The sequence below is a fragment of the Carassius gibelio genome, chromosome B5 (genome assembly GCF_023724105.1).
Source record: "Carassius gibelio isolate Cgi1373 ecotype wild population from Czech Republic chromosome B5, carGib1.2-hapl.c, whole genome shotgun sequence".
NCBI classification, from domain to species: Eukaryota; Metazoa; Chordata; class Actinopteri; order Cypriniformes; family Cyprinidae; genus Carassius; species Carassius gibelio.
The window spans coordinates 27734378-27758152 of record NC_068400.1 but is presented as its reverse complement, the minus strand read 5'-3'; the positions used below and the strand labels follow the sequence as shown (position 1 = coordinate 27758152).

Below are 23775 nucleotides of genomic sequence, written 5' to 3'. Positions count from 1 at the left end.
CTTGACCTCCACCACCTCCGCGAGTATTACCTGTACTTCTTCCCCGTCATCTCTTCGCTTTTCTTCTTCATCCCGCTCATTTTTTGCACCGTCTGCTACGTGCGCATCATCCAAGCCTTGTGCGCGGCCAACGTGGAAAACCGCGCGAAAAAAACGCGGGCCGTTTTTATGGCCGTAACGGTCTTTTCTGTTTTCGTCATATGCTTCGCGCCCACAAACGTCATCCTGTTGTCGCATTATGTACAGTTCGTGTACAAGCACAGCGACGACGCGTCCTACGCTGGGTACTTGGTGTCCACGTGCATAGGGAGCATCAGCTGCTGTCTGGACCCTCTCATGTACTACTTCGGATCTTCTCAGTGCCAAAAACAGATTCTCGCTTTTCTCAAGTGCCAGGGCGCGTTAGGCGTCGAGAGGAGCGCACAGTTCACCAGCACCACCAGATCAAGCAAGCTAGAGAGTTTTAAAAGCAGCGTGAGCAGCCAGTACCGGAAGTTGATGGCATGAGCAGACTCCTTATTGACGCGTTTTGAGAACTTTGCAACTGGACAGGAGACCTTTTCAAACCAAGGACTTGTTTTATCAGGACCAGCTCATGACATTTAGGATGGGTGGAGTTGATTGCACTCCATCATCATATAATTTCCAAGAACATCCAAATGACTATGGCACTTAAAGAGTTTCTATGCTTTTATATATTCTAATTTCTGCTAATGTATAGATTCTTTCTTTATTTTTGTATTCATCTATTACCATGTCAAGCTATATTCTTGCCAAAAAAAAATACATGCATACATATCAGATACTTAATGCTTTGTTAAGGGAAACATTACAGTTGTATTTAACTTTTCAGTTTAAAAAAATAAATAATAATAATAATAATAAAATAAATAATAAAAAATATTTATATAAAAAAAATACTGTGGTTTTTAATTTTACATTCATCAAAAAATCCTCAAAAATGTATTACAGTTTCCATAATACAAAGCAGCACAACTGTTTTTAGCATTGATAATACTAAGAAATGTTTCTCCAGCACTCAATCTGCAGAAAATAGAATGATTTTAGAATTCTTCTCTTTTCAATTACATCTTTCCATCCCCAAACTTTGTAAAGGGAGTGTAACAATGCAAATTATGTAAATAACGGCTTCAAATGTTGTTTAAATGACCAGCGTAGCTGGTCACCAACATATTTTGTGAACACTGATATGTGACATTAGTCGCACAGGTTTGTTATAGCCATGGGTCAAAATGATCGATTTTACTTTTATGCCAAAAATCATTAGGATAAGTAAAGATCATGTTCCATGAAGATATTTAGTCAATTTCCTACCATAAATATATCAAAACTTATTTTTTGATTAGTAATATGCATTGCTAAGGTATTATTTAGGCAGCTTTGAAGGCGATTTTCTCAATATTTTTCAAACCCTTATTCCAGATTTTTTAATTGTATCTCGGCCAAATATTGTCCTGTCCTAACAAACCATACATCATACATTTATTCAGCTTTCAGATGATGTATAAATACCAATTTTATTTTAAATATGTCCCTTCTGACTGGTTTTTGTGGTCCAGGGTCATGTATACTGGTTTGTCTTGATCAAGCTTTTTAACCTGCTCAAATTTCATATCCAGCAATTCTTATTTGACCATCTTAACAACAAGAATGTACCAGCATAATTAATTTATGGTGGCTTGAGGAGGTTTATTTTCCTCAAGAAAGGTTACATACACAAACACATATAAATGGTGAAAATGATTTTTATATCAGCATATCCAAATTCTTCACAGATAGCTGTATCAACAAGAACAAATCCGACAAGACAAGAGATATTGAGGTCCGTCAACAAAAAAAAAAAAAAAAAATCAGGTCAGTCCATTACATTTAGGGATATACTGTACATTTGTCTTATTTTGGAGCAAACCTTTAGTTTGCCTAGACAATGTGTTTGATAAAGGATGATTGTGTCAGTTATCGTCATCTGATCAAATCCTTGTTTAACTTAATTTGAATATAATGAAGATCTTGAAATGTCATATTTAGTTCACTCAACAACAAAAAAAAATTTCTGCTATTCAATCATAACGTTGAATTGTCTGAATTAAATTTTATTAAGGAACTGCAGTTTTTTGGGCATCACCTGTGCTGTAAACCACAGAAAAAAAAAAAAAAAAAAAGAAGACGAAAAAAAACATTTACATAAAAAAGGTACATACAAAAACTTGATTCTGGAAAGATTCAGTAATTAAAAAATGGATTGAGCCCTGTGTGAATTCAAACAGGAGAAAAAAAAAATGTGAAAAATCTTCAAGGTGTCTTCAGCTTTCTTTCATGGCTTGCTTAAGTTTATTCAGATTTAGTGTAGGATGACGTAACTGTAATTCACAATAGTTCACCAAAGACAAAATGAGTAAATAAACAAAGAGCCGGTTTTGAGAAGATCCTAGTTTTTTTTGCTGAACACGGTGAAAACGTAACTCCTGTGCTGTCCTTTCACACACTCATTGTCATGTTTGGAGAATACTGCAAGATAGGAAGGTAGTATGAATGACAGCTGCTGCTGTATTTAACACAAATGATCCTATAGATAAGGCTTTCTGCATACATACACTTTCACTCTGAAATGGGTTGAGGAAGTTGCCACCCATTTCTCCATCATCTCTTGGTGTGCCAGGCTGATTATTCAAGCTGAGGTTTCCTGGGGAGCTCTGATGAATGTGAACATTGAGTTTGAGGACAGAAACCACAAATGAATTTCAGAGAAATGGTTGTCACTGTCTGTCAAAACAGTACAGAAACACCCCATACCTTTGGGAGGCTTTCAATGTCGCCAGATCCTGCTGTTGAATGGAGGGAAAAGGAAGATACTTTAAAGTATTCAATGAATAAATTGATTATTTTATATATATATATATATATATATATATATATACATTATTATATATATTATATTTGGCATTGTGTTGTCAGTTAAAGCTGTCTTACCTAATGACCCATTCATATGATGAGGCTCCATGCCTGCCATGCTGCCTATTGGGCCATCAGAACCTGAACCTAATGGAAACTGAAAGGAGAAATCTTATAGGAAAACCAAATACATTTTAAATGTCCATATTTTAAGAAATTATCAAGACTCACATTTGGCCTGTTTCCATTTGGAGGGGCTGAGCTGATCATGCTGTAAATGTTGTCACTTGAGTTGTTTGACTCTAAAAAAATCAATATTGTACATCACACATTAGTAGTCTTTTTAGAAACTGACCTAATCAAGATATTTTAGAAGCCATGAACAATGCTTTTCACAGAATCATTTTGTTTCCCTATGATGCCTTAAAATGTCTTAAAAGTATTTGTTACCTGCTGGACTTGGCATGATGGGTGTTCCTGGAGGGCCACCTCCTGCTGGGGGACCCTACAAACACACTGATTCTGCTTATTCAAATAGCCCGAGTGTGTTACCCAAAGTTACCTCAGACAAGGTAAAAAAAAAAAAAACAACCTTAGACAACATTACCTACCGAATAACTGCCCGGAGAAACGGATGAATAAGGGATCTGCAGGGAGAAAGAATGGGTATTTCTATTGTTTTGGATAGAATACTTTTGATCAGTTATCACATTAGAGAACTAACCAAATTGTTATTTGGTGGATTTGGCCATGGTCTTCCTCCTCCAGGACCCCTTTACACAACAGTACACAAATAAACAATGTTATACAACGTTATAAAGTAATATAATGGGGATTCTGACTTAAAGGGAGTATATATGGAATGATAATAGACTGTAATGTGAATCCAATTACATGTTAATCCCAGGCATCCCAGGTCCCACAAGAGCATTTAGGGGAGGTCTCATCCCACCACCATAATTCTGGAACACCAGTTATACCCAAAAACACAACATTATAATAAAGATCGCGAGCACTGTAACATGCTTATACAAATTTACATAATTATCCATGGATAACTCACCTGTGGTCCAATAGGAACCATTCCTCGAGGGGTCATCCTCTGCATGGGCCCACTCATGTTGGGATGGCCTTACACATGGGAAACGGAAGCAAAGCGGTTTCATATTTCATAGTTTGATGTGTTATTACAGCTGTTTACAGAATCTACAGAAACAGTTTCTATAAATTTGGGAGGATTTCTGTCAATTTCAAACAAAAAGCATTTCATAAACAAACACACAAAGAGTAGGTGGTGAGGTGGACTTGATCATACTGTCATATTTACAGAGTTGTTAGCATTTGAAATACCTGGCTGTCTTGTAGGATCCATCCCACTAGTTAATAAAGGCTGGTTCCCAGGGCCCAAAGCCTGTTCAAACCAAGTAACAGTCATTATCATGCACCAAATGAAAACTTTAGATCCTGAAAATAGAATACATAAATACCTGACTGGGTATTCTGAGAGAGCCTCTGGGCCCACCTGGGTATCGAGGAGACATAAACTGCTGAGGAAACCCAAGGACACAGAACAATGAATTAAATTAGTCTGCCTACAGTACATCACTCAACAATTTTCACTTTTCACCCAGCACCAGAGCAACTGAGTGGCACCATACATCACACCACCAGATGGCAACACTGTAACACTGTATTTTACATCTGTAGTTCAACGTAAAGTATGTGGCTTTAATTCATACCTCAATGTAAAAACAGGAAAAGTGTTTACAGTAATACAGTAAGTCTATTGAGTGACTCTACACTTTTCATCGCTAAATCAAATTCTAATGAAGAACTATCCTGTTTTACTCAAACACATCACACAAAATGGCTTGCAAACAGCAATTCACATTGGGTTCAGTACAAAGGAAAGTGCTGTATTCCAACAGATATGTATATGTGAAATTCAAAGCTGATATCTCAGAGGGTTGGTTAAAAGAAAACTGGATCAAACTGTGAGTATGAGAGAACAACTGAAGAAAGTTAGAACTGACAGCTGGATTCTTAGGGAATCTGAGTTTAAGACTATCAGTGAGCGATTGTCAATACACATCAGGCAGGACAGCAGCTCTCAGACTGGCTGCTGACAGTAAATCAATGTATGTTCTGGTGCATTATCACTGATGTACACACAGTCCAGTATTTATGCACTCGAAATCCTCCTTTAAATATAACACATTATAACAGACAATTGAACAAGTAATTGAAAAGACACACATCTTCTCTTTCCAATTAAAAATGAAAGCATGGAAATCCTCTCATAATCTGCTGCTACAGACATCCACATATAGTTTGCTTGGCCTGAATAAATATTTAATTGCCCACTCATTCATAATCTCTCCTGACTCAGCACATCTCTCCCAGTTCAACTGTCAGTCACAGAAGAAAAGAATTTCTCACTGCTTTTATCTGAATTAATTTCTTCCATGCCGCTCTTTTGTTGTGTTTTAGACGGTAAAAAAAGCACTGTCATTCAGTGACCTTTATGAAAAAGATATTTGAATGAAACAATGTTTCAATTAATTTACTATTTAAAAGTTAAAAACGATGTATAAAATAACTATTGATAAATATCTTAGTCAGGATAGGACACTCTTTAGCAAAAAAATAAATAAAATAAAAATACATTCTGAAAATTAGTTTTTCAAATGAGGTTGGTGTGAACAAATCGTATGTCTCAATGCAATACCTCATACACACATAAAATGTGTGTGTGTGTACCTGAAAAAATCCCGGGGGCAAAGGCATACCATCTCCAGGAAGACTTCCAATCATTGGACTCTGTGTTGCTGCAGCACTCTACAGGACACACACACACACACACAAAACTTTTTTTGATTTTTAAACAGGAGTCAGATGTTACATATCACTTTGATAAAAACATATGCACGTTATAAATAACCTGAAAATGAATGACATTTTGAAGACCAGAGCAATAAACAAGCAGCAAAAATGACTTTAAACATCAGCACTGTATAATAATTGCTGCTCTTTTTTATGGCTAGGCAAGTTACTGTACACTGCAAAGTCGCATAAAAAAGTCACTGCACTAAAAAAACATGGGCACACTAACAAGCATGAAGTATTTCTAAAAGAAACTTCTCTCTGCAGCAGAGGTGACAGCACAGAGATAGATGTCATTAAACAGCCCTCTAGCAATAACATGCACATACACAAACCTAAAGCTTGGACAATGAGAGGAAATATGAAACAGTGGGAAGACATAGACACTGAGAAGTTGCCCTTTCTGGCAAACACATTTTGTCCACTGAATAATTAACAGCACTAGTGTTGATGTACTACAGTTTCGCTGGTGGTTTAGGCTTTCTGCTTGCTGGAAATGGAACAGAAGCAACTGTTTTCCCCTGTTTGCCCCTTACATACACTCACGGCAGTTATCTGTGCTGTGAACATCAAGGGTTAATGATGTCTGTCTGGATGACAATGAATCCCATCTGTACTCTACAGTACTTAATAGCAATTAGGGTGAAAATAACAAAAAATATGTCTGGGTCATAATGCATTTCATCCCAAAAACCAAAAGACAAAAATGAAGGGAAATTATGATTACACAGTCCAATTTTAAGCACAGACACTGCACCAAATGGATTTGTATTTCTCTCAGAAGACTCCAAGTCCAAATATGGCCAGTCACAATTATTAAAAAATGTATAATAGTACAAACAAGAGCAATGGAAATCATTTATCCTGTAAATGTACATTTTTAATGTTTCTTACTTTGTAAAGAAACAGCTGTACTATATACACAGCCAATATGTTCCAGATTGTAAAAGTTTAAGCCTGCAGCAGCTCTAAGTTCATACATTTCCATATTTATTAGATTTGCTCCTTCTGTCTGCAATAAGGAGGCAGTCAGACTGAGTGTGTGTGTGTGTGTGTGTGTGTATGTGTGTGTGAAAGAGATTCCTCCAGTGGCTGGCTGGGTAGAGACTTATTTCTCTACTCATTAGAGAAACGTGGGTAGAATGGCAAGTCCCTTTGTCTAGACTTTCTCATCAGCTGCATCAGGACAACATCCCTATTCCTCACACTCAGAGAGAGAAATAAATTCAGTTCATGTAACCAAACAGTATAAAGTTAACTTGAGAGAGAAAAATCAACTATTGAAATACATCAAACTTACACTGACATTCATCCAAAATACAAGCAACTTTCATAATCTCAGTCATTCTCGCAGCTGTTCTTTCAAGCATGTGACTCGATACATAAGCTCCACTGAGAGACAACCGAGATTGATTATATAGTGACACGTGAACCTGAGCCATGTGTATATGATGGTTAGATTAGCCTTTAAACCAGCCGAGGCGAGAACACAGACAGCGCAATATAACAACATGAAATATACCAGTGATACAGAAAGGAAGGAAGACTCTAGCTGCCCTTCTCTATTAATCTCTCCCTTGCTCCCCACATCCATCCATTCATCCCCTGTCATACCTTTGGACACTTTTTGAGCAAACCAAACATAAATCCAGAAAGGTTTTACCCCAAAACAATACAATAAACAATTGCATATGTTTTTATAGGGTAGAAAGCAAATATGTTTTATGTCCCGAAAAGAATATGGGACTTTTACTGTTTTGCCACTTTATTGACAGGATGTGAATCTATTGTTATTTGTGGTGGAGAAATTTACAGCCTTTCCTTATGCCAGTAGGTGGTGACCAGTATCTGTCTTTGTTAGTGATTCATTGAGTCATGTATTTTATAAAAACAATGATTCATTTAGTAACTAACCAGGGAACTGTAAGTAGCTATGTCTTAATTCAGGGGCACAGACTTTGGAAGGTATGATCGAACCAAGTGTTGTTAGGGCAGCATAGCCTCTTGTCACCTAAAAACTGTGATAGCTGCTGTAGACGAGTGACAGTAACATTTGTACTGAACTTGTTTGAAAACTATATTCAACTGTCAACTGAAAGCAAAGCAGGGTTCACAACCTGTCTAAATATGTTCACCTTAAAAGTACACAATAAAAAGTATGAACTATCAATAAAATCACATCTTTAAGGTACGTACGTCAACATACAGCTTGTGTCTGTAAGTGAGTCACTGAATCTTGCACTCAACTGATTCTTTCGGCTTAACACATTTCTTCAGTCTCTGAATTGGGATACAGCTTGTGTTTATGAGTGAGTCACTGAATCTTTTGCGCAGCTTAATGTTTCAGCAACCCTTATTCATTCAGGAATGCTACACATTGTTTGAAATCTCAACAGTTTTATAGGGCCGCTTTATTGGTGGAGCAAAAACAAAGCATCTGGAAACCTTGATTGTGCCTGCACATGGCCTCGACATTGCAGTGGCAGTAACGGGATAGCAGCCATTCACACTGAATGTGTACAGTGTTTGCATTCCACTGTCAGTTTTCTGTTGTTTTTCTTTGTGAACACATGCTAGGCCAGCATGTTTCACTGTTGCACTTGTGTCGTTTGCAGTATTCCAAAAATGGCCCACTCAAGTTAAAAAAAAATAAAATTACTTTGAAAAAACTTTTTGTTTTAATGTATTCTGTGATAACCCATTCAAGCACAATATCAGATTCAGAACCACAACCTGGAGCACTGGTTGTGTGCTAAGGATGGAGGCAGAAGCCTCCTGGGTATTGATGCAGTCCTATAACCACCAGGCAACCTTTCCCTCAATATCTGCAGTCTAATCTAATGCAGTGATGAGGTCATCCTCGCCACATCTCCTCTCCTGCTGTCTCTCTCTGCTGGAAACATTCTCTGCTTTACAGATGGCAAGCTTTAACCAACCAGTGTGTGTTTGCTTCTGTGTGTGTTTGAGGGGGTTACTCCAGGACAACAGTGCTTTTCAGTTAACCCACAATGAACACCCATCCCAGCTGTTAACTCACTCTACCCTGAATCCACTTCTCGGCCTCTGGAACACGGCCAGCCAGACATTACAGGAACCTCTGAGAATACGTGTACGCATACAAATTCAATTGTGTGTAAAAGTACCCTGGCTCAGATTCTGTGCATCAGCCCATATTGAGATTAAATACACAATAATGATAAAAGGATTCTCCCCATCATGCCGATCATCTTTCACACTGGCCCAAACAACACAGGGGAAATCAGTAGAAGCAATGGGGTATAGTTATTTTTAGAGGAGTTATTCAGCACCATAATATGAATAAAAACACAAAACTATATGTATTATTTCTCAACATATTTATAATATAATTTAGTTTAATTAAACATAATAATATAATAAGCTGATATGCTGTTATGTAATCTCAACGAGTATGTTTTTGTAATTGTATTATTTGAGTACTTCACCCAATAATGCCACAATATTGTTGAACAAAATCATGTTATCATAGTCACTGAGTTAACACATTTTAAAGTAAAAAGTTTGAACACCCAAAGATTTTGGTGCAAGAGATAAGCATTTAAGATAACCAAGGGTCAACAAGCATATGTAGGCTACACTATTCAGTGTGGCAGCAATAATCTAAGCTCTGAATGTGGGTACACTCTGTGAAATATTTCTCTCCATTCAGGGGTGAAAATCTTCATTAACATGCTTGAATAGGCTGCATAATATTATAAGCCATTTCATGCCGCCGTGCATCCCCTCTCTCTCTCATGTTTAATTTGCTACTGTTTGTGTTCTACTCTGTGTGAGAACAAAGAAAATGAAAGCGCAGAAGAGACTAGCCCTAAGCCAGACAGGAGAACATCAATAGGGAATATGAAGGATGTTCATGTAAGGACATTGTGTTAAAGGCTTATCAGAACTTGGAACAAAATATGCCCAGGATTTGCCGGTTAATTAAATGGTGCTGATTAATAAAATCACTTGTAGATTTAGCTACAAACTACATACCAAAAATGACTTTATATATTTAACAGAGCACCACTGTTTAACCAGGAATAACTTGATTTTGAGTCATATAGTGAATATCTATAAAATCGGAAAATAATGGTAAAAATCATTTCACGTTTAGGTTTTAGCATGTTCTTCATCGAGTAGCCGCACTTAGCCAGACCTTCAGCCACTATATATTTTTACTTTCCAAGTTATTTCAGTTTCCAGTGAAATTAAAGTTACAGGTGGGAGAACAATCGTAGATGCTATTTTTTATGATCCGCTATTTATGCTTTAAGATTGCATTAGCCCTCTGATGAATGAATGATCAAATCACAAGTAATTTTTTTTTTTTTACAATATATTATATTTTGAGGGAGTTACATATCTGTCCACTGTTAGTGCACACCACAAATCATATGTACGAGTGTGTGTCTATGGGTCAGGGGTGTGTGGGGCAGTGTGTGTGGGGGGTGGGAGTGTTGGGCTATTCATACACATGCGAGCACAAATACAAACACACAGAAGCACACACACCCTCCCATCACACACTCAAACACAATCATGCATACATATATCTGCACTCGTACAGTATGTATGCGTCCCTACATTTTTATATGACCTAATAAATTAATATAGACTATAAGCATTGAAATAAATCATCAAATCTGAAGAGTATTTAATATTTATTTTCAATAAAACCATTCAAGTGTAAATTATATAATAACCTTAATAAAACACAAAAAAACCTAGGCCCATAGGCAGAACTATACCCTTTGGTGCATGATGTCTGCTGACAGGTATATTAGAAAAATATTGTTAAAATCTGGATGAAACTATTTCTGAAAAATATTTTTTTTGTACCTGTCTGATTGTCTGAGAATAAAATTATTTAACACTTATTGCCGAGTTACACGGTGCTTCCCCTTTTCCTGCTGCCATTTTGATTATATTATACAATATCTAAAAAAAATATAATAATAAAAAAACAACAACAATTAAATGGAATCGTAGACAGCATTTTGGGGGTTCACCAGTTGGTGGTTTTGACATGATGCTACATCTTAAATGGATCAAAATGGCTAACAAATAGCTGTCCACTGTAGTGGACATGATGCATCAGAGTGCGACACAAGTGTGGCCTAATAGTGTTCCAGAATATGTTACATTTAAATATAGTTTAGTATTTTATTCTGGATTATTTAAGAGCTATACTGGTGTAAACAGTGTGATCTCTTATGTTTAATTATAACAAAAAAATAAATAAGGGGATACTTTTTTTTTACTATTTATGTCTGTTTTGTTGAGGTGGTCCAGCTATAATTTACTATGATTTAAAATTAACAATTATAATGAGATTGAGAAAGTACTATATAAATGTATCGATTTAAGGATCAAAACAAAAATATCCTGATTCTTAAATATATTTAAGGACTAACAATCTTGACAAAAGTAATGACAAATATAGGAAACTTAATACAAAAGTCACACTTCACCATACACGGAAGATTCAGCAATATGTATTGTATTGATACAATTGTATGGCATCTATTCCAACCCCTCAAATTTATGATTATCTGCACTGGAACTAGTTAACAGGCAAACTGTTCCTTTCTTGAAAGGTGATTGAACAGCATGCAAAGTGTAGCACTAAATAACACTGACAAAATCAACTGATCTCCACAGTCTCAGACTTCATTCCATTCATTTTAAATGACAGAAAGGCAACAGACTACCTGTCATTGTCTGCTGAGTTATTTTTTTTCTACACACAATGAGTGGGTAAAAATAGAGTGTGTTTGTGATTGCCAGGGAAATGGAATGTGCTCATTTAGACAGGAGAGAATAATCTGCAGAGCACTTACAGCACAGCAGACAATATTTTCAAGCTAAAAATGGCAGTTAAAGGTACAATTTGTAAGATATTTGCAGTAAAATATCCAAAAACCACTAGGCTAGTGTTATATATTTTGCCCAACTTATTACTGACAATATCTGTAATGTTTTCAACTACTTGTAAATCATGAGAAAATTTCCATTCTAAACAGTGACACAGGACACTGCAGTCGCCTGTCAATGAGGTTAGTTACCCTTTGTTACCGTCTTTACTGACGTAGAAAACACATGACAACAGTGTCGTGGACAAATGCGGAAGTAGTGTCTAGCATCCAGCAAACCACTAGCTTGCTTCAAGCAGTTCCTTATTTACTTCTTCTTGCACGTTTTATGGTGGATTGTGTTTCTTATTTTATGGAACATAATTACCGTCTGCTGCTGGTTCTATCGACAAGGACAGCTCCCTTTACCGTAAGTGTACGGGCCAACCAAACGACCCAAGAAGAGTTTGGGACAAGATGAGAGAAAGAGCGAGGATAAATATCGGTGTTGCATTTTCTAGATGGAGAGAACGTCGCGACAAACTTCAACTAGAAAGAGATGCCGATATTGCTTGTGTTTTACTCGACAGGTGAGTTGTTTTGATTCGAACCTTTACAGAAAACATATGCTATTTTAATGATCAACAAGATTAGTATTATTGGACATACACAGCAAACGCGGGGCAACGCGTCTCTAGACCCGTGCAAGGACGCGTCTGATCGCATCTTTGCATTGACTTTGTGTGTAATCTACTCGCGCAAATCATTGAACTCGCGTTTGCCATGTATCGCCAATTATTGTGTTTGAATGTACACGAATGTACACGAGTTGAAAAAGTGGTAATCGTTTTCATATCATCTGACTAAACAGTAATCAATTAATTTGATAATTTACTGTCAAACTATATTTGCTGTATTGTTGGGTAGAAGACAACAAATCCCATCATTCCACACTCCTTTTTAGTGTCATCAAACCATGCGATTGTTATTGTTTTGGTAGTGTGGCCTCTAGTGGCAGGTCCTACAATCAAAAAATACCTTTAAACGATGGAAATCAATACAGGGTGAGTCGCTGCATCATTCTTCAAGATTTACATTTTGGATTTGTATCTTCAGTGAGAATATTTAAATATGTGTTATGTATAATCATTACTGTTGCTTTGCTAAAAAGCACACAAATATTAGAGGCCATATATATATATATATATATATATATATATATATATATATATATATATATATATATATATATATATATAAACATAAAAAGTTATTTCATTAAAAATTTATTACAAATTGAACTGAAAATGTTCCAAACCTATATGATTTGCTTTCTTCTGTTAAACACAAAAGAAGATATTTTGAAAAATGTTGGTAACCACCAAACAGTTGAGTGTAGCCATTAACATCCATAGTATTTTTTTTTCCATACTATTGAAGTCATTGGCAACCGTCAAGAGATTGGTGGTTATCAACATATCAAAATATCTTCTTTTGGTTCAGCAGCTGAAACAAACTCATACAGGTTTAAAACAACTTGAGGGTAAAGAAATGATGACAGGATTTTTATTTTTGGGCAAACTATTACTTTACGTGAAGCAGTTGAATAATATTTTTTATATTTAATTATATATGCATTTATAAACATAAATTAATTAAGTTGAAAACACCTCTGGAAATATGACTGATGGCTTACTTTAATGAAACTTGCCAAACACAAGTATTTTATGATTTCATGGCGTGTCTTTAACATTTCATGCATGAATGAGAATCAGTGTGGCACTTCACATGATTGGAGCATGAATTAAAAGCGAAGGCTTTTACCGTAATGAACTGTGGCTGGTCGTCAGTTAATCTTAGTGATTCTGATCGTGAGGTCTACATAATTTGTGGCCGACAAACATGTACCTGATTTGGTGGAGTCATTGTGGTTTTAATCAATGTATTAGAGGAACAATGAGGCTATTATGCTGATTTTGACCTAATCCAAATGAGTCATTATTTCTTATAGACAAGCCTTTAATCTAATCACACTCTGTCGTTCACTCCATATGCTTCCCTATTGCTCTCCACTCCTCTCTCCTTCATACTCAGAATAGGTCAAGGTGTCCTCCTCCCTCTAGCCAAGATAACCGCAAATGTATGACATCATTGCTAATGCCTCCAGCACGGACCACCACTTTATCATCCTTGCCGCTTTCCATTCCCCTCCTGCTCACCTTACCTCTCCTGCTATGAGCTGTACACTCACTCACCATTATCCTGCAAGGTTTCTCCAGAGACCTGCTGTAACTGCTGTTCGACAGGTCAGTGGTTTCATATTGATTTTGTTTATAGTACAAAAAACTAAACCGCACTCATTGGTTTATTAGTGATTCTGAATGTCTCCTTAATTTCTCTTTAAAAATTGGGTTCTTGCTTTCAGCAGCCATTAAAAATGTGGTTCCTGCACCAAATCATGATTCTCCTCACTGAAAGAGAACACATATTTATACTCACATAGTCATGAAAAGCTTTGGCTTCACTTGAGTGCTCAGATGTTTCTCTCCTCTCAGGAGCAGCACAGTAGAGGTCCCAGAAAACACTGAAATAAAAGATGTACAATATAATATAAAAAAAGACTTTTACTGCCTGGAATTTACTTTCTGGAAATAAATGACTCTTCTCAGTTAATTAAAGCTAATAATTAAGCCTATTTGGATGGGATTAGTTTCCCTGAGGAAATGTTTGTTTGCAAATGTATTGCAAGATTTTTATACCGTTATAATTAGATATGTCTATGTTTTCACACAAACTTGGTAAAAATGACAGAGAATCTAATATTATAACTTGGGGTTCCTCTCTTTTGGAGTTTCTCAGGTGTTCTCCTTTTTTTCTTTTTTTTTCATTCAGCAAGAATGACAGTAAATGACAGTAAATGTTTGTTTTTTTAAGTAAAAGAAAAAAGTATAATTATAAATATATTATAACTATTTTATTTTAATTTGGTTTTGTTTTCCTGGATTTTGTGTTGTGCATATCCAGACAACAAGATGTTCCATAATGAACATATACAGAACATAAAAACATTAGTGTAAAAGGGGTTATATTATGCTTCATGTTAATTTAATTCTAACTTACTTTCAGGTTTCTTTTGTTTCTGTTTGTGCATGAAAAATATCAGCAAATTTACAAAGCACAAAGTCAATCCTAAAGGGAGTTTTTCTCTATAAAAGTACAGTAAACTCTGTTTCTGAACTTCAATTATAGTCCTCAGTTTTCATCAGGGAACGTGCACGTCTCCATATCCCACATTTAAATAATTCACCCCAAGGCATGAGCATAAAAAATAACTGCGGGCGAGGTCTGGTTGAGTTGTGTAGTTTGTTGTCGGCATGTCTGAGAGGTGCCATTTCATAGATCTAATATACTGATACACATTCACTTTTTAATGTTTGCAGACATAACCGACTGTGTTTCAGGGAACTGTGTTTTTTTACACAATAACCAAAGAGATGATGATAACCAAAAACAAACAGATGGCCATAACCAAAAACAAACAGATGTTTGTTGCCTTAGTAACCCGGGCAGGAACAGTAAAGGCTTCACCCTCTTTCCAGAAAAGCAACAGCTCATTTGCAGGATCCTTTGGAAGGTAATGTTATTTTTAGTCCAGTTATCCTGTATTGCTCCTCTCTCCTTTTCAACTCACAGTGGGCAGGGTCAAAGACACGAAGATGTAGAAGTAGTCATTGATCTCATTCTGCAAAGGTGGCCTTTTGTCACACTATGATGTTATAATGTGACAAAAATGTAAACAAGTCATTTCCTGGATTTGGTTTCAATAACAGCTTTATAGTACAATGACCTTTTACATGTCAAAAGATCAAGGACAATTTTTGAAGGAAAACATAGACTCCTTTAACTAGAGTTCCCATGAATCTATCGTTCCTATCTTGATAATTACTCAAAACACTTTTAGAACAACTAATCCCGTCTTTCCGAAATAGTGTTAAAGAAACTTTAAAGCATAGTTCCTTACCACCACCACGAGTGTAAGAACCCAGGCGGCTCTCCTAATGTAATGTTCTTCTCCCATCGGATCTGCCAAGTTAAAGAGAGAACAAAGAAAGAGTTATAAAGATTCAGTGACAGGTCGACCTGTGCTCCCTTTGTGATTTAAACATAATTAAGGACAAGTTCTGCCATGGAGAGCTGAACTTTGAGTAAAACATGGTGCCCAGAATAAATCTGAGAGATAAAACTGTTACTTGGCATCTGTTTAAAAGAGTTTCAGTGTGACTCAGTCTATGACTTCATTAAAGGGGGGGTGAAATGCTATTTCATGCATACTCAGTTTTTTACACTGTTAAAGAGTTGGATTCCCATGCTAAACATTGACAAAGTTTCAAAAATTAAGTTGTGCGTTTGAAGGAGTATTTTTGTTCCCAAAATACTCCTTCCGGTTTGTCACAAGTTTCGGAAAGTTTTTTTCGAGTATGGGTCTGTGTGACGTTAGATGGAGCGGAAGTTCCTTATATGGGTCCTGAGGGCACTTCTGCTGGAAGAGCGCGCGCTCCCGTATAGCGAGGCTGAGCAGCACAGACATTTCACTGATCAGATCGATTCACTGATCAGAGCGAGAGCGTCGCGAAAAGTCACAAAAGAAGTGTGTTTTTGGTTTCCAGGGCAAGACAACCCTGCACAGATTACCAAAAAAAACTGCATTAAGGGACCAGTGGATGGAGTTTATTTTTACAGAGCATCAACGGAGTTGTGCAAGTGTTTGTGTTTGTTCCCTGCATTTCGAAAATGCTTGTTTTACAAACAAGGCCCAGTTTGACAACAGATTTGCGTATCGTTTATTTCTTAAGGATGATGCAATCCCAACGAAAAAGGGTCACGATTGTGAGTTGGAACCACAGGCGGTGAGTAAAACTGCTTAAAATATCTCTGCCTCCTTGTTAGTGCGTCCGCCTCCCATCGGAGACCCGGATTTGAGCCCCGCTCGGAGCGAGTCATTGCTGCTGCTGCTCTCGTTCAGTTTCAGCCTCTGGATCTGATTCTGGATCATAAATAAACGGCTGAATCTGACTGTTAGCCATGGTTTGTTTTGGATGATGGGTTTTCCCTCATGGTAATGTCACAGCTTCCAAACGCTCTCAACGCAAAAGCCTACTGGCGCTCGTGATTCTTTAGCTCCGCCCACACGTCACGCCTCCAGTCGGTCGTGTTTTTCCGGGAAAAATCGGTACAGACTATCTTTCTCTTGTGAATATAATAAAACTAAAGACTTTTTGGAGTTATGAAGGATGCAGTACTACTCTATAAGTATTCAAGATTAACAGGATATTGAGTGAAAACGCCTCAAGGTTACGTATGTAACCCTAGTTCCTTGAGGGAACGAGACGCTGCGTCGAAAAACGCTTTGGGGAACGTCCCTGACGAGACCGACTCTGAACATCGTGTGCAATCTTGTCCAATGGATGGGCGTGACGTCACGGGCAGGGTGACGTAGCGACCAGGAAGCTATAAAAGCACGTACCGTGCAGCTGGCTTCAGCTTTCGAGTAGGGAAGCAAGTGCCGGCAGGGGTGCCGGGAGTATGGCTCTGCGACGCAGCGTCTAGTTCCCTCAAGGAACTAGGGTTACATACGTAACCTTGAGGCGTTCCTTTTCGGGAACTCGAGCTGCGTCGAAAAACGCTTTGGGGAACGATGTGCCAACGCTGCCAGACTACCAAATCCCTGCCTAGTGTGTATCCGAAGAGCACAGCTGAGGCGAGAGAACAGAAGAGCCCGGAGCGGCTCGCATATCAAGATCATAGAATCTGACAAATGTAGAAGGCGTGGACCACCCCGCAGCGTTGCAGATGTCCAAGAGGGACACACCTGCTGAGAAGGCCTTGGAGGCCGCCATACCCCGAGTAGAGTGAGCCTTGGCCCCCAAAGGAGGGGGAAGACCAGAGGGCTCATAGGACTCGTTGATAGCCTCGACTATCCAACGACTAAGGGTCTGCTTAGAGGCAGGGGAACCCTTTTTAGGAGGACCGTAGCAAGCAAGCAATTGGTCAGGTTTTCTCCACAGCAGCTCTGTGGACGTATGCGTCCAGTCCTCGAACTGGACACATACAATTTAGCTTCACCTGGTCTGGCTCCCGAAAGGGAGGAGGACAGAGGGCCTGCAGTACTATGGGTTGTGGCGTAACAGAGGGAACTTTAGGAATGTAACCCGCTCGAGGGTATAAAATGCTTTGGCCATACCAGGGGCAAAGTCTAAGTAGGTAGGGGCCACCGAGGGGGCCTGACAGTAATATTCATGAATCGGCTCAAATGGAGCTTTACAAAGAGCCTCTAACACCACAACCAAGTCCCAGGGGGAACACGGGACCGTACTGGAGGTCTCAGCCTCAGCGCACCGTGGAGGAAACGTGTAACTAGGGGGTGTCTACCCACTGACTGACCATTGAAAGGGACATGGTAAGCAGCTATGGCCGCCACGTACACCTTTAAGGTGGAGTGAGTTAACCCCGCAGAGAGCCTAGCTTGTAGAAACTCCAGAACTGTACCAACTGGGCAGTTAACAGGGTCAAGCTGGGAGTCTCTGCACCATGAGGAGAAGGGTTTCAACCTCAGGGCGTACAGTTTCCTCGTAGAGGGAGCTCTGGATTGGAGTGTGGGGTCTCAACAACCTCGGTTGGGAGACCGGAAGCTATGAGCTGTGCCCCCCCCCTCAGGGGCTACACAGACAACTTCCACAACTCCGGGCGAGGGTGAATATTTTGCCCTACGCCTGAGAGAGCAGATCTGTCCTGATCGGAATCACCCATGGAGAGCCGTCGAGGAGAGAGATCAGATCTGCGTGCCATACTGGGCTCGGCCAGAACAGGGCTACAAACAACAGACGGACCCCGTCCCGGCGTACTCTCGCCAGAACTCCCGGAAGCAGAGCGATGGGGGAAAAGCGTACAGACGAAGCCTCGGCCAGGTCTGTACCATAGCGTCCAGTCCAAAAGGAGCTGGATGAACTAGAGAGAAATAGAGGGGACATTGCGATATCTCTTGAGTCGCAAAGAGGTCCAAAAACTCTCCATATCTACTTCACCTTAGGATGAAGCCCCCGGGTCTCGAACCCTGTCTCGACAGTATGTCTGCTCCCACAGTCAATCTCACAGGAATATACACTGCTCCAAACGAGAGGAGTTTGTCCTGGGACCACAGAAGGATCTGGTGTGCCAGCTTGTACAAGGGGCACGGATGCCGATCTCTCTGGTGACTGATATAAGAGATCGCCAATGTGTTGTCAGTGCGCCCCAACACATGGTGACCTCTCAGGTCTGGGAGGAAATATTTCAATGCTCGATGCACAGCTAGCATCCTTAGACAACTGGTATGCCATGTCAGATGGCGACCGCTCCACAGACCGCGGGCAGGGTGGCCACTCATGACCGCAACCTAACCGGTGAGGGACACGTCTGTCGCTAGCGTTACACGGCGACCAAGAGCTCCCAACACCGGGCCCTGATTCAAGACCCAAGGTTTCTTCCATATGTCTAAGGCACGAAGGCATCGCCGCGTGACCTGAATAGTTCGGAAAGGATTTCCCCTCGGGGAAAACCCCTTGGTCTTGAGCCACCACTGTAGGGGCCTCATGTGCAGCAGGCCAAAAAGGTATCCCGTTGGACGCAGCTGCCATGAGCCCTAACAGTCTCTGAGACTGCTTGACAGTGAGTGACTGGCCATCTTTGACTCTCTTGACTGATGTGAGGATCGACTCGATCCGAGCAGGAGACATACGTGCCTGCATCGTGGTCGAATTCCATACTACGCCTAGATAGGTGGTTCTCTGAACTGGAGAAAGTACACTCTTCTTGGCATTCAGTCTCAAACCCAGCTCCCCCATATGGGCGAGAACGACACCTCGATGTCGAACCGCCATCTGCTCTGATTGAGCTAGAATCAACCAATCGTCGATATAATTTAGAATGCGGATGCCCTGCATACGGAGGGATTCCAGAGCCGCATCTACACATTTTGTGAACGTGCTGGGTGAGAGTGCAAGGCCGAAGGGAAGTACTCGATATTGGTAGGCTTTGCCCCCGAAAGCGAACCTCAGAGACTTCCTGTGTTGTGGAAGGATGGATATTTGGAAGTATGCGTCTTGAGATCAATTGCGACAAACCAGTCCTCGGATCTGATTTGAGCTACATCCTGTTTGACAGTGAGCATTTTAAACTTCAGTGACATAACTGAGAGGTTTAGATGACGTAAGTCTAAGATCGGACGCAACCCCCCCCCCATCCTTCTTTGGAACTATGAAATACCGGCTGTAAAACCCGGATTCCCTGTCTAGAGGAGGGACCACCTCGATGGCCGCCTTCCTTAATAGGGTATTCACTTCTTGTTCCATCACCAGAGCCCGCTGGGGGCCGACTACTGTCGGTGTAACCCCATGGAATGTCGGCAGGACCCATTGAGATACATTTGGCAGTAGTTTACACGCTGCTAACTGATGTACTAAGGGAATCAATCTTTCGAGACTGACCTCTGGTGTAAGAGGCCCCCGAAGGGGCGGCGAGCATCTCAGCTCCGCTACGCTCACGGGCGGAAATAACTGAGAGCAGTGCTCGCTGGAAGCCGCTGCACCCTGAAACTCTGGCAGGGTTGGCAGACACACCTCCCGAGGGCACTGAGGTGAGACGGGCACCGTGTAATGAGGTGGACACCGCTCTACCCCAGTAGGGGCCGCCCTCTGTAGTCGTGACCGAAATGCGTCATGACTTTTTGGCCGTTGACCTCCCAGCCTGCTCTTTAGGATTAGTCTGGGAAGTCACTGGCCCAGAGCGTTGCTTCAGCCTCTGGTCCCGTTTCCTTAAGCGGGGAACACGGGTGGCAACACTCTGTTTGTACGCAGAGGGGGCTGCTCCTGCCCAGCAGTCCCTCCAGTACATCTAACTTCATGAGTCAAATAAATGTCATTATATTCCTCAGAATTTAATGCAATCAAGCAATCAGACAAGTAAACCCGGTCTAGATTGTGATAAAGTACACATTGTAGTGCTATATTGAGTTCTCAATGTCATAAAATTCCTCAGAATTTAAAATAATCAAACAATTAGACAGGTAGACACGGTCTAGATTGCGATAAGTACACATTGAAGTGGTAGAACTAACTCCTGCTTATTAAATGGAGTTTAAATAACCAGACACGCGGTCGGGTATGAAAAAGTTCGCATCAAAACTGAAATGATGTAATACACGCGTTGCCTCGACAGCGCGCTAACAGTTTAGTCACATAAACAATATTAATCCCCTCAGAGATTAAATAGCTGCTCATTAACACTACCCGTATAAGGCATAACACTGTTTGTTTTATACTGTGCTTATGCAACTTTATGTTTGTGCAACTACAAGCTCGCCAACGCCCTCCGTGTCAATCTCCTCGGAGAAAGAAAGGCAGAGCGTCAAGCCCGATGCGCGGGGGGGAAGAACCGAAGCTCGGGCTTCCGAACCCCGGAATCAGGCAGATCTGGTGGATAAGGTAGGAGATAAGGACGTGCCCGTCTCCATTCCTTCCAGCAGATCGATCCGCGAACCCAACGAATGCCGGAGTGGCTCCGCCTCGGCGAAAGCGGAACCGGCATCGCGAGGAACGCTGGCGAAGGCTCACTTCTCGAAGAGAGCCCTCCGGGATCGAAGCGTCCGCATTGGCACTATCGTTCACAATGCGGGCAGTCGGCCCCCTCGAGAGCTGACTCAGCGTGCTTCGATCCCAGGCAAGCCACGCACAAACTGTGTGTATCCCCACTCGTAATGTAGCGAGGGCAGGGAGGAACACACAATCTATAACGTGGCTTGGAATCGCCCTTAATATATTGGTCTATGCTTTTACTTTGGCATATTGAGCTGTTTAGCGATCTTTTAATGGCTAGGGACAGACAACAATAAATAGGACCAACAGGACAGACTTTGACATGCACACACAGATCGCTTGCTGACAGAGCGAAAGCTGAAGCCAGCTGCACGGTACGTGCTTTTATAGCTTCCTGGTCGCTACGTCACCCTGCCCGTGACGTCACGCCCGTCCATTGGACAAGATTGCACACGATGTACAGAGTCGGTCTCGTCAGGGACGTTCCCCAAAGCGTTTTTCGACGCAGCTCGAGTTCCCGAAAAGGAACAAGCATTTCACCCCCCCTTTAATAAAAATTCAGTTAACCAATTGACACTTCACTAAGCTCTGCTCTCCTCGGCAGAATATGACTTAGAAAGGAATTGGAAATTTTAAGGCAAGACACTATAGATGAGTAGATGCCACCATACTTTCCTCAAACAGACAACTGTTTTTTTCTATTAATAAATTATTTTATGTTTATATGTGTAAATGAAGCATTATCTTATTCAATTATGCACTAATTTCCATGCATTTTCCAGAACAGCAATCTGAACATTGGATAAAGCCAGGCTCAGTTTCATTTTGTTGACAGAGAAAGAGTTTTTATTTTGTTAGAGTTAAAGTTTTTCATTTTGTTTTGAGTTTTTACAGAGGAGATTATGGATATATCTCTTTAAATCACTCCACAAATCAGAAATTACTGTCAACAGCCAGAAAAAAAGTAATATAAATCAGGTATAATATAAATGTAATGTAATATTAATCAGGTGAATGTTAACTCTGTATATATGTTCATTTTAATAGAAATTTACAGACACAAAAAACTAAAATGTTATTTATAATAAAATGAAGACTTAACTCTTTCCCCGCCATTGACAAATTTTTACAGCTTTTCATGTTTTCACTGTTATAGACTCGGGGTGCTATTACACATCTTCTGAATGTGTACATAACCTCCGGAACAAAAACACAGGATGGACAGGATGGAGAAACGAGTGATCTGTTATGTAAACAGATGCATATTAAAAATAATGAGATCATCAGCTATAGACAGCATATAAAATGTAAAATGTTGATCCAGGAAGTGGTATATTTCTGTGCAAGCTTTGGAGGTGTTGATGAAAGCGATTTATTGGATTTATGCTTTGGTAATCGTACTGAATATTATCCAGATGTAATTTTTGACAAAAATGTGATTTTCTAAACCTTTTTGCTCAAAAGTATGCATTTTTATGAAACCTTCCTATATTCAAGTGTTGATAAAAAAAGAATGCCTTAAGCTAGAATAAAACCGATTTTATAGTTTAAAAGTAGAGGCTCTGATCTCTATTTAGCTGTATTGTATATATATTCAAATATTCATATAGCAGAATATACTGGAGGCTATCAAAATTGAGTGAAAATCATCAAAATCGCTGGCGGTGGCTGGCAACTTTAAAAAAAAAAAATCTGGCGGGGAAAGTGTTAAAAGCATATTTTGGATGTTTTCCTTCCACCAGTCTACCAGGTGACAAATTATGGAATCAAAATGTCCAAATTTGCCAGTGAATGAAAAAAGACAACAGTTTAGTCTGTAGTATCTTGCCTTAGAGAACAGGCTTCTTCATTTTATTGGATAATTTCTGATAAATAGTCTTCAATACTATCAAAACACACAGGATTTAGAAAAAGAGCAAACGCTTGTCTTACTAAGGTAAGATCAGTCATTAAAAGGCCGAGTGAAGTTCAGTTGTCACTAATGCTTCTGCAAACCCTTCTCCTTTCTCATCCTCAACTCTTTTTCAAAAGACTAAACAGGAACAGAAAACACCATCCGTCTCGATGAGATCATCAGTTTTGTGAGATGGGTTTACCGACATTAAAGTGCTGACGACAGCCGCCATAAACAACACGGGTGTGCCCAACATTATCTCAATACATTGCCATGAGAGCCTCAGCTATTTTTGGGTTCAAGTCCAGCATGAACTGGTTACATGAGCAGGGTGGCAAAAGACAAGAGTCGCAAAGGAAACCGGCCACAATGGACGGGGCGGCTGGCTTAGTCACAGAGGCCGGTCTGAGTCACGACAGCAGTGTCTGGCTTGTTGATGTTCACGTCTGAGTGGTGGGCCAGCCTTTGTGTTTTTTACCTCTGTGATTGTGCCAGTCTCTATCTCTGTCTTTCCTCTTCTCTCTTTGTTCTGTTCCACTATTTATCTGATCCTATTCCTCTGTAATTCACAAATATTGACTTG

At 39.9% G+C, this 23775-nt stretch overlaps 2 protein-coding genes across 3 annotated transcripts in view; one reads left to right on the top strand and one right to left on the bottom strand.

The window, feature by feature from the left end:
* LOC127958148 (proteinase-activated receptor 1-like) overlaps positions 1 to 846 on the top strand; it is a 3825-nt gene extending 2979 nt beyond the window's left edge. Inside the window, exon 2 of the mRNA XM_052556947.1 lies at positions 1 to 846. This exon is cut by the window's left edge and continues 668 nt beyond it. Within this exon, the coding sequence (XP_052412907.1) occupies positions 1 to 507 (507 nt within the window). The 3' untranslated portion in view covers positions 508 to 846.
* A 225-nt stretch (positions 847 to 1071) lies between these two features.
* LOC127958152 (single-stranded DNA-binding protein 2-like) overlaps positions 1072 to 23775 on the bottom strand; it is a 33981-nt gene continuing 11277 nt past the window's right edge. The window contains exons 3-17 of one of the 2 annotated variants that reach the window (XM_052556952.1): positions 15691 to 15752; positions 14169 to 14253; positions 5674 to 5751; positions 4401 to 4457; positions 4264 to 4324; positions 3977 to 4044; positions 3808 to 3875; positions 3638 to 3686; positions 3525 to 3560; positions 3364 to 3418; positions 3145 to 3215; positions 2992 to 3070; positions 2815 to 2846; positions 2616 to 2714; positions 1072 to 2529 (exon numbers count right to left, since the gene is read on the bottom strand). In XM_052556952.1, the coding sequence (XP_052412912.1) occupies positions 2500 to 2529; positions 2616 to 2714; positions 2815 to 2846; positions 2992 to 3070; positions 3145 to 3215; positions 3364 to 3418; positions 3525 to 3560; positions 3638 to 3686; positions 3808 to 3875; positions 3977 to 4044; positions 4264 to 4324; positions 4401 to 4457; positions 5674 to 5751; positions 14169 to 14253; positions 15691 to 15752 (930 nt within the window). In that variant the 3' untranslated portion in view covers positions 1072 to 2499. Of the gene's footprint in view, positions 2530 to 2615; positions 2715 to 2814; positions 2847 to 2991; positions 3071 to 3144; positions 3216 to 3363; positions 3419 to 3524; positions 3561 to 3637; positions 3687 to 3807; positions 3876 to 3976; positions 4045 to 4263; positions 4325 to 4400; positions 4461 to 5673; positions 5752 to 14168; positions 14254 to 15690; positions 15753 to 23775 lie in introns of both variants that reach the window. The other variant, XM_052556951.1, reaches the window with a different exon arrangement.